Raw genomic sequence first — 11,972 nt, forward strand, 5'->3', positions numbered from 1 at the left:
GGATTGGCTCTGCCGGACATGGTGGGAAGCTTCCAGCAGCTTCCTCACAGGAGCCATCTTTGTGGCCCCCCCGCTACCTAAAACCAGGCCATGCCAAAACAATACATGGGGAATGAGTTTTCATTGTTTTTCAGATTTCCGGATCAAATATACTCAATTTATAAGTATCACATTTGTTAATTCATGTCTTTCTCACACCATCTTCCTAGTGATCATTTTAAGTGGTTAATTAAAATGGTAAAACCAATTTTCTGGTGACAATATAGATGAAATAATGGAGTGACAGTTGGATTATCTCTTAAGAGGACTTAAAATATGTATATGCATGTATGTGCATTTGCTATTGCAAAATGGTAATTGAGCTTATGGCAGTCATATACAGACACTTGAGAGTTAAACTGTTAGGCCTATAAGGTTAGTTTTTATGTGATGGAACTGGTATTGGTTGTGTGTGTAGGGGGGGGTTGTTACTTTTGTGTTTTTTTTTTTTACTGGAATTGCATATATCTTTCATTAGAGAATACATATTTGCATTTCTGCTAATGCTCCTTATTAAAATGTCTCCAAATCTACAAGGTTGGCAGCAATTAACAAAGCAGTGTATGGATTTGGGCCCTCTAAAGTACATTAAGAAAATCTTGGGCCTTGTGTGTCCTTTTAAAAATGTGAACTTTCACATTTCTTATGGATGCAATACTTTTCTTTCTGAACTATTAATTGTTTTCAACATGATGAGATCTAAAGTTGAGTATTCACATGAAGTTCGTTTCCCTGAAAAGACTCCAGATCTATTATATGTATTTTATGATGACTGTTACAGACTTATTTTGAAGGTAAAAGTCACACAATTTACAGGCATTCAGATAAAGAATCAAAATTCATCTATTCCTTCATGAGGCTGATACTTCCCATAACTTTTGTCAATTGGAATATTTTACTATGTATAGTGTCAAATCTTTATGTTCATGGCTTATTATAATTTATACTTCTATGTGCTAAGGGGCTGTAATTCTCCTTTTGCAGTGATTTTGACAATTGTACATTAGACTTCATAGGGAAATATTTTAGAAGAATCCTTTTCTCTTTCCTTATCTCCAGAAGTTATATAATAGTACTGAAAGATATTCTAAAAAGATACACACCTGAGTGGTGACCTGAATTTTTTTATTTGTTTTGAGTTTTTTACAGGATCAGGCAGTAACTAGGCATTGACATCTGTAGTAAATAAAATAGCTATGGGCAATTGAGTGCTAAAAGCTTTTTTCAGTTACTCAGGAAGCTTAACATAAATGATGGCATTGTGAAAAGTGTATACTATACAGTACAATCACTCAGGGTAGACTGTGTTGTTTATAAATGATTTGTAACATAAGAACAAATAACTACTTGAAAATGTGTACATGACACCTAAGCTTCACTTTGTTGCCCAAATGGCCAGAAAATAAGATCCATTGGTAGACATATTCGGCTTTAGTCATTAGAAATATCTTAAATTATTCTTTTCATTCAGAAATGAACTTATACCTCTACAGATTTTTCTTAGACTCTGTTGGATATTTCCTTCTACTCTCTGATATCATTACCAGGATAATCCCTAATGATCGATGAATGCTTATAACTGTCTATTGTGGTTTGGACTCATGAACTGTATAATTAGATTTAGGAGAAAATCTATTCTGTTTTGACATTTTTAAACAGTAGATTTTTTTCATAGAAATCTGTCATAGATTGTCAAGTTGATTTGAACACTTGTGCACGCTTTTCATTAATTTATCTCTTGATATGCTGATCTAGACTTGTACCTTTTTCTGCTTGCTGTTGTTTGCAAGCTATATTATGTGCTACATTTGTGACAAGATTCTCAATCCATGCTGTTCATACATAAATTGATGGTTATAAATTACAGGTTTTATTGCTGAAGAAGAAAAATGTTTTGTAGCTGAAGAAGTTTAAGCCAGGAATTATTCTTCTACTTTTATTATCAATATTGAATATGATTTGTTGTGGGCTTCACAGTTTCTTTTTGTTTGTTCTGGGTTTTTTACTTTTTAAAATAGTTAGGCAGTTAAGGTTCATCAAGCAACTTTTTCAGCCTTTTTATCCACAGAATTTAATATTGGTTGAAGGCCAGACTTTCAAATCATAATTTGCACATCATAGGGTGCCAAATATATATTAATAAACATATATTAGTATTATGTCTACTGTAGACGTGTTTTGAATTCTTGAACTCATTAATTTGAAGGGAAAAAAACCCTTTTTTCTGCTGTAGCATCGGCAATTGTAAGGACCTGCACATTTCAGTATAATACTAAGGAAAAAAGAATGTTTTATGGTTTTAGGTTTATGTTGTCTTGTAAGTGTTGAGAAAGTTAGTTTTTGATTCAATAACAAGTTAATTGATACTGATTTGATCTCTAACCCCTATATGGGGAAAAGTACATTGTCTGATGGTCATATACAAAATCATTGTTCGATTTACATAGGCTAGAACTATTTAAGAGATCAGGAGATACATACTTCCTATACAATAGCCTCTTGTAAAGAAGAAAATTCTGGTTTTAACATTCATACAGTTTAGATATTTACAAATCTGATGCATAGTTCTCAGAATAATATTTCATATGTAATCCTTTTTGTGCATCTTAAAAGTGCTTCACAAGAAAATTAATATTACCGTTTTCTGTAGATAGACTTTATGCACTAGCTGGAATTTTTATAAAATGTATGTTTGTTCTCAATGGTTTTGACTTATAGAAACTTAATCGAGTCTCAGAGAGTATGATTCTTTAGTGCTAGAGCTCAGGGGTGTTTGGGAATAACCTCTGTAAATTTTTTGCTAAATGGATTGAGCATGCTTGCTGCACTTTCTCTGTATCAATGCTTTAAACCTGAAAACAGTTATACCAAATATTTTTCAGAGGGATAAGTTGTTTTTATTTCTTTGACGTTTTCCATATGTTTTTACTACTGTTGTCTGTGTTGCATATTTATGTTCATTTGACTTTTTTGCCTTTTATCCCTTGTTCACCTGTGAAGTCATTGTTTCAGTATTTAATTTTGTTGAGAGAGCTAATGATGCCTTTTATAGGTTAAATCTTTTGTCAGTCTATGTGTGATTTCAGCCCTGTGTTTCTCCTTGGGAACAGAGGGTCTTCACACAAGATCACAGAATGAAAATTAATCAAATCAGTCAGTCTGTTTTAAAACAAGTCTTATTCTGCTGTTAATCTTTTTTAGACTTTGGAGCCACAGTCTAATTTGGTTTAGTCTCTATAAAGTTCAGAAGTAATTGATTAAAAAATTGTTAGTTGTATTGATAACTGCAGAACATTAACTTCAGTGTATTTTATATGTGGACATACAGATTTTCAGATGATAATCACCACTGCAATATTCTATTTTAAAACTTTCTATTTCTGATAGGTTTCAGGAGGAGGAGATGAAATTCAACAGCTGCAAAAGGCTTTGCTAGATTATCTGGATGAGAACACAGAAACTGATGCATCATTAGTGGTAAATTTCAGCTTTCTGATGTCAAGTTTATATAAAAATAATTTTAGTAACATGCACTGAATAAAATGATTTTTGGTCATGCATATTAGAGATTCAATTAAATTGTTACCCTAACATATAATGTTGGTTGTGTTTTCTGAAATATAGTTGATGCATTAGACTCAATCTCATATATCTGTTAATTTCACTCTTCTACATCTGTTGTTTTGTTTTCTGTGTATCCTGCTGTATTTCTCCAGTTTTCTCGGAAGTTTTATATAGCTCAGTGGTTCCGTGATACAACTATGGAGACAGAGAAGGCAATTAAATCTCAGAAGGATGAGGATTCATCTGAAGGAACTCATCATGCAAAAGATGTTGAGACCACAGGGCAAATCATGCATAGAGCGGAAAATCGCAAAACATTTCTTCGCAGCATCATTAAAACTGCTCCATCTCAGTTCAGTACATTAAAGTACGTTTGAGCACCACTGCTTTATTAACCATGCATTTGACATTTTTAATCATTTTTTATAAACATGTCCTAATTAAAACATTGAATTTGTTGCAGGATGAATTCTGATACTGTGGACTATGAAGATGCATGTTTGATTGTTCGCTACTTGGCCTCTATGAGGCCATTTGCCCAGAGCTTCGATATTTACTTGACACAGGTAAACTGTGCTGGAAATCTTAGTACAGTGAAATGCAATTGGTTTCTGATTCCAAACACTTTTGTGGTAGTGTGCCATATCTGTTCATTGTTGAGCACGGGTATTTAACAGGCCATGATAACACCATGTGCTTTCTGTATTAATAAGTGCTTATATTTCTTTTTCTTGCATGCATTTTATATGTCATATTGTACATGCATTATTTTGTCCATGGATGTAGATGGCAAAATCAATATCTTAGATGTACACAGAAAAAAAAATTGCAAAATGTTGAAATCTTTTTTACAGTTTCTGTAAGATGTATGCTCATTTGGTGATATTAACTCATTAAATTGATCTTAATTTGAAAATACAAGCCAACTTAGCTACTTGCTTGCAGTGCATGTTACTGTCACTTTGGAAGCTGTTGTTTAACCAGTATGATTTCTTTCCTTTTTCTGGGAGAAGAGCCCTAACATGTTGTCATGGCAACATGTTTGAACTCCAGTACTGGTTTAGTTTAGGTTCTGTTACTTATATTGATGTGCATACAGAGCCATTCTTAAAATGATAGTGCTCAAATCCACCTCTTCCTAGAAAGAACCATGATGAAAGGCACAACTGAATGGCAAGAGCAGAGTTTAAAATGAAGGGACTTCTTATTTTAGTTATTTCACTTGCATGTTATTCTGCTGCATTGTTGCCTGTAAACAGTTTGTTACCTTCCCAAAGCAAATGAATCATTGTTTTTGTTCTCTTATTAGATTCTGCGTGTACTTGGTGAAAATGCAATTGCTGTTCGAACAAAAGCCATGAAGTGTCTGTCTGAGGTTGTTGCTGTAGACCCCAGTATTCTAGCCAGGGTAAAAAAATCTGAAATATCCATTACGTATATGCATTCTTCTGTCACACTTAAAAGAAATCTTTAATTCCTATTTTGGATTTGTGTTTTATTTGTTCCTTTTTAGCTGGATATGCAACGAGGAGTTCATGGGCGGCTAATGGATAACTCCACTAGTGTACGAGAAGCAGCTGTGGAGCTTCTTGGACGATTTGTGCTCTGTCGTCCTCAGCTTGCTGAGCAGTATTATGATATGCTGATTGAAAGAATTTTGGTACGGTGATTTATGATATTTATGATGTGTCATTGGGAAATTTGTTTTCAACTGAGTTTATATGTTTAATAATATGGAATGATGATTCCAAGAGTAAATGATATCTTAATTTTAATGGGGAGCATCATGCTTTTAAGACCAACCTTCTAAAATGCATTGCTTGTTTTCAGTGACGCTTTGTTATATTGTCATGGTTTCACTCCAGCCAGCAGCCAAGCCCCATGCAGCCACTTGCTCACACCCCCACCATCAGGATCGGGGAGAGAATCAGAAGAGTAAAAGCCAGAAAACTCCTGGGTTGAGATAAAGACAGTTTAACAGGGATAGCAAAAGCATCACACACAAGCAAAACAAAACAAGGAATTCATTGAGCCCTTCCCAAGGGCAAGCAGGTGTTCAGCCACCTCCAGGAGAGCAGGGCCTCATCGTATGGAACAGTGACTTGGGAAGACGAACACTGTCACCCAAAATGTCCTCCCCTTCCTCCTTCTTCCCCCCACTTTATATACTGAGCATGATGTCATATGGTCTGGAATATTCCTTGGGTCAGTTGGGGTCACCTGTCCCAGCTGTGTCTCCTCCCAACCTCCCACGCACCCCCAGCACCCTCCCCAGCGTATGAGGAGCAGAAAAGGCCTTGGCTCTGTGCAAGCTCAGCAATAACAAAAACATCTCTATATTATCAACCCTGTGTTCAGCACAAACCCAAAACACAGCCCCTTGCCAGCCTCTGGGAAGAAAATTAACTCTACCCCAGCCAGAACCAGCATATACATCAATAAGTAAATATACATAGAAAGTGGTACTTCCACAGAACCAGGATTATATTCCTTTTGGTTCCTTTATTAAAGCACAGATTCAATGAAATGAGGAATTTTGCCACATCTCTGAAGTCTTAGATATGGGTTATTGAGGGCAGTTCAGTAGTGTGGGTGATGAAAAAAGTCTACAACAGAGTAATTTAAAGTTGCCATTTTTAACAAAAAAAAAAAAGATAAAACTATTTTGTTTTTCTATGCTATGTTTTAGTGCTTTAAAAGGCTTTTTATTAGAGTTTTTGTATAAAAAGTGGGTTTTCACTGGATGTTCAGATAAAATACAGTGTTAATTTAACTGTAAGATAACACTAGCTTTTAGCATTCATGTTAGGTTTTTAGTCAAATACTACTCATTTGCTATAGTTACATGATAAAACATGTTTGTAAAGTGTTTTGGAGATGTCCATATGAGCATGCATAAAGGTACTCATCCTGAAATTTAGATTAAACATATTTTGAATTAAGTAATATGAAATTAAGCTATTCATCCTTCTCCTTAGATGAAGCCTAGGAAAATGGAAAATATTTGCTGCACATATCATCCATAAGCTTTATCCAAAGGCTTTTGAAGTATTACAGTCCAGATTTACAAAGTGTCTTGGGTGTTCCAAAACAGTAGCTAAAGCATCATTGCATCTAGCTTGTAAGATCTTGAATTAAGAACTGGAATTATACATTTGCAACATCATGAGTTCTTAAATGGGACAATATAAATTGAGGAAGTGTTTCAATGTTTTGAGGACTCAGCCAAAACCTTTAGAATTGTTGCAAATAAAGTTATGCTGACCTTTTGTATAAATATACTCCAGAATATTTTAGCTGCCTTTTCTGAATACATTTTTCAGGTTAGATTGTGTGATCTTCAAATATTAATTTATATAATACATTAATTAATATGTTTGATTTCTTTTCAAGAGCATAATGTTTTTCTCCTCACAGGATACTGGTATCAGTGTCAGAAAAAGAGTCATAAAGATACTTAGGGATATCTGCATTGAACAACCAACATTTCCCAAAATTACTGAAATGTGTGTGAAAATGATTCGGAGAGTCAATGATGAAGAAGGCATTAAGGTAGAATGAAACATATCCTTCAGGATTTAAATTATCATTATTGGTTTCTATATTTTGATGCAAAAATAATCAAAAAAAGTATTTCATTGCTCCTTTGTAATTTTTATTATTTTTATTCATTTTTAATTTTTAAGAGCAAATAGCTTTCTACATTGCCGTCTGACTTGGTTTTCTTTTCTTTCTTCTATTTTCTTCAAGTTCTTGATGACAATTAAAGGATTTTAAAAAGCTAATGTCTAGAGTTTTGGGGTTTTTTTTCTCTTTGCAAGTATTGTCTCTGATACTTCTCTTTTCTAACAAGTAAAATTAGTATATAAAATTCCTTTCTGAAAACAAAATAAACTTTAAGTCAAAATTAAGTACTTGATGTTAGTATGTGCCAGATTTATAAGTTCTGAATCATAAACCTGACACTGATGTTTTTTGTTTGATTTGGCAAAAATAATTTTAAAATTGCTGGGTAATTAAGAATATCACACTTTCAGTGGGATTTGAAATCTGCAACTTTAAAGCTGTAACATATAATTTTACCACTTGAGATATGTTAATGCCAAGTGGCTTTCAGAGAAGACTGTTAATCAAGAAGTAGATGAACAGCTGAATCTAAGGTGCTGCTAGGAAAGGAGGATGACCTTTCCCTTGCCTTTCCAACAACCTCATAAAGATGAGGCAGTATCTGCAATGTATTTTTTAAGTCTCCATGGATGAGAAATGCTTCCTACAAGCATATGCTTTATAAGTAATTTGGGAATAGTTCACTTTCATTCTATTCCATCTTTTCCTCCATACAAAAACATTTTAAGAGAACCAACTTCCTATGTTTGGGTAGAGAGACTTGACTTCTCTCTCTTCCTTGCCTTGTCACAGCTGTTCTGAAAATGCCAAAGTAATCTAAAATTGCTGCTAATTCTGCTGTAGAAATTGTAGTCTTGTGTTCAGTTGTCAGCTTCTCAGGGTACTATAATTTCCTGAGGAATGCAAATTAGTGCAGGAAAGTGGTAACTCCATTTTTTGTAGCATCACTTCCCAGTGATCATTTCAGTGAAGCTTGCTTAGAGACCAGTATAACTGCTGTAATAGTAATCTAGGTCTATCTCAGATAACATTCTCTACAACAGTATCACATAGGTTGAATAATTCCTTAGTGCACATATTGTCAAAAAAATTATTATATGGATGTATTAGTAATAATACCTACGTGCCAAGATAAAATTATTTATTTTTGCTAATATTTTTTTTCCTTCAGAAATTAGTAAATGAGACATTCCAGAAGCTCTGGTTCACTCCAACTCTACATCATGACAAAGAAGCAATGACTAGGAAAATACTAAATATCACTGATGTGGTATGTTAAACAAATTTCAATTAAGTTGCATGTAAAATTTCATTATGTTTTTAGTATCTTTGAAATATTGTCTGTAGTCTTTTAGAATAAGAAAAATACACAAGTAATTTAATTATCAGATTAATTTCTTTATATGTCTCCTGACATTGAATACATGCTAGAATTAGTAATCTGATGGAACAGGCTATAGGAAACTTTAAATGCTCACTAATCTTCTGGCAGTAATAACTGAGACCACATTATATTCAGGTTGTGTAAAATACTTGTTCAGTTAAAACACCACAAGTTTCTGTTATATTTAACATTTTCCAGGAAATGCTAGTAGCACCATATAATTAAGCCTAACTAAGAAGTTGTCTCTTAAAAGAAAAATTTCCTCAATTGATAACATTTATTTTGAAAGGTTATCAAGCTGTTTCAACAAATGCAAGGTCATGTTCTCACCCAAGGCAAACTAGTATCGGCATAATGTTATCTACTTTTTAGGAGCAGCAAATTCAATTGTATGTCTCAAAAATCTGTTTCAAATAAAATGCTTTTACATTTGTAGTGAAAATGTATTGCGTAAAGCCACTGTACTGAAAAGGTATTTTAATATCAATTATACCAAGATGTAAATATCAAAGTACTCTCCTCGTGACTTAAAAATATGAGTTTAAACTGATTTTTAATATTTTTACTGAATTATAGTGTATTGTGCATTTTGCCAGAATGACCAGTCAGTTTATTTGACTTCAGTTTAATTCTCAGTTCTGCCAATTCTTTTTTGGAGCACCTGTGAGCTGTTCCTGACACATGATACCAGTGAAGGCTTAGTTTGTTTATATAAAAATATGTACATGCATACATATATGCATGTTCATTTTTAATATGTCAAACGTGTATTTGTGCTTTAATCTGTACAAAATGTTGTTCTACTAACCCAAAATTTGGTTGTCATTAGTGGTAGCAATCTCCAGTAAAATGTGTAGGCCTTGTGTTGTATGGGATACAAATTCTGAGATCACTTAAATGGTGAGAACTCTTTTTTAAATGCAGAAAAGAAGTTTCTGGTGTCCAAAGATATTGTACTGAATATTTAAAAAATATATCTGTGCATGTTTACTGATATTTTAAGATGACATCTGTGTTGAAGTAATTTTACTTCAGATGCCTTTTTTAACCAGTTTATTCTCAAAACTACTTTTAGGTTGCAGCTTGTAGAGATACAGGCTATGACTGGTTTGAACAGCTTCTTCAAAATGTAAGTAATGAATTTTGAATGTATGGCACAATCATTGTAAGAATTTTAAAATTTCTTTTGGTACTAAAACATATTGAATGGAGACTGCAAGACCAGTCCTTTACAGTAAACAAATTCAATCTATGCCCTTTAAACATCTGACCTTTCTTTAATTCTCCATTGGTGTAACTTTCTTTGTTTCCAACATTAGTTTCCTTCCATATACTTGTTTTAAAAATACTTCCCTTTTCATTTTGGGGAGGGTTTTTGTTTGTTTGTTTTTTAATTTCATAGTCTCTTCAATAATGAGTGACATAACATGAAGTGCACAGCTATGATACATAATTCTGAAATGAGGCTTCTAGTGTAATGTAGATTTTTTTAAATGGTAGATGTGTATTTTTACATCCAATGTATTTCTTACACAGTTTATAGAAGCAGTGAATCTTCAGACCATAGCTTACTTCCACATTATATTTTACTCTGATTTTTCTAAGAAATGAGCTTGATTTGTTTATATGTCTTAGCCTGTGTTATCTTTCTCCTCTACAACTCATATGCGCTTGTTAATTTTCAAGTAAAATTAACAACAGCATGCATGGGAGTATTAGAGGTCTCCAAAGATTTTACTTTAGCCTCAAGTGCCACGAAAATAGGTAGAGGAGAAAATCAAAGTGCCTCTTAATGCCTGCACTGAATAAAAAGCTATAGTACAGGCTCAATTAAATTAACTGATTAAAATGTTCATAGAACTATGTCTCACCTTAGTTTGATTTTTTTTTTTTTTTTAGTGTCAAAAACCAGCATTCCTTTTGTATTTTTTTTTCCTAAGTGTTTTTAAAAGCCCTCTAACTCCTATTAGTTACTGCTGGCAATTATGACTACATTATTGTTTTCTGCATTATTTCATTAAGCACAAAGTTAGCTTTCATCCCAATGCAAAAATCAGTAGAACTCTTTGTCTTTTTATCACAGTTAAATTTTTTTCTTCTGCATTTTGGTTTGATTTTTTCTTACTTCCCTTAATTTTTTCTTCACCATGTAGCTTTTATGGAGAAGTTAAATGCTTTTGTAGTGAAAAATCCTTGTGTATCTGTAGTAATTGTTATAAAACCAGTACATATCCAATGTAAATGAATGCACCCTGAATACTAAATAATTTTCTGTTTCATCTGCTATAGCTGTTGAAGTCAGAAGAGGATGCCTCATATAAACCTGTGAAAAAAGCCTGTACTCAACTTGTTGACAATTTGGTTGAGCACATTCTTAAATATGAGGAATCTTTGTCAGGTAGTAGTGTTTACAACCCAGTAGCTTCTTTGAATTTTATGATACTGTAACAGTGGTGGTTCAAATGACTATTGTGAAAAGTTACTGTTACAGAATTCCTATTACAAAACTGATGGTAATGAGTTATTGCATTTATTTTGATTATGAACCTTTGAGCACTGTGTAATAATAAACCTTCCCTAATTTTCTCTAGCTAATCACAATAACAGAGCTAATTTTAAAATAACTTGTTCAAACTTTTAGCTCACTAAAAACAAAACAAATGTGTCAAGATTTATTTGTATTAATACATTCTACAGTTGTAATAGGAATCATTGGCTAGGCCAGTGTTCTGTGTACAGTAATTAGGTTAAAAACTAGTTATATCTTTGAAGCATCTTTGCTTCTTATTTTACATATGTTGTGATCACATACAAATGTTAGCGCATTATGTTCTCATCTCTAATAAGAATATTCTGTATTGATCTTGAAAGATATGTTATGAAAGAGATAGTCATATGATGTTTTGGCCATATGTTTTCCATTGACCAAACATTACTTTGTGTATTTTCTAATTTTTTTGCAGATTCTGACAACAAAGGTGTGAATTCTGGTCGCTTGGTTGCTTGCATAACCACTTTGTTCTTATTCAGCAAAATCAGGCCCCAGCTAATGGTCAAACATGCCATGACCATGCAGCCATACCTGACCACTAAATGTAGCGTAAGTAAATTAGAAATTCAGTCTTTTCTTTTTCCCAGATAATTAAGCATGGAAATTAATGGCTGTCTTGTATGCTTGATGAAATCGAAGGTAGCAAAAGAGAAATAAAAATTATGTTTCTATGATTCATGATCATCATATCTTCTAAAGATATTAGGTCCTTTTGATGATCTCTATAGCATCCAAGATGCTGTTCCTCACCCTCTGCCTTCACATTTTTCAGTCAAATGAAACTGAAACCTGTGCTGCCTCTTTCAC

At 33.2% G+C, this 11,972-nt stretch overlaps 1 protein-coding gene across 1 annotated transcript in view; it reads left to right on the plus strand.

Moving 5' to 3' along the window:
* Positions 1-11,972, plus strand: part of LOC103617804 (nipped-B-like protein) — an 80,561-nt gene that overhangs the window by 51,087 nt on the left and 17,502 nt on the right. Inside the window, 10 exon segments of the mRNA XM_017737471.1 lie at positions 3,427-3,516; positions 3,756-3,970; positions 4,067-4,169; positions 4,913-5,011; positions 5,117-5,263; positions 7,021-7,155; positions 8,402-8,500; positions 9,690-9,743; positions 10,904-11,012; positions 11,578-11,714. Coding sequence (XP_017592960.1) covers positions 3,427-3,516; positions 3,756-3,970; positions 4,067-4,169; positions 4,913-5,011; positions 5,117-5,263; positions 7,021-7,155; positions 8,402-8,500; positions 9,690-9,743; positions 10,904-11,012; positions 11,578-11,714 — 1,188 coding nt within the window.

The sequence above is a fragment of the Corvus brachyrhynchos genome, unplaced genomic scaffold (genome assembly GCF_000691975.1).
Source record: "Corvus brachyrhynchos isolate BGI_N302 unplaced genomic scaffold, ASM69197v1 scaffold206, whole genome shotgun sequence".
Classification (NCBI taxonomy): Eukaryota; Metazoa; Chordata; class Aves; order Passeriformes; family Corvidae; genus Corvus; species Corvus brachyrhynchos.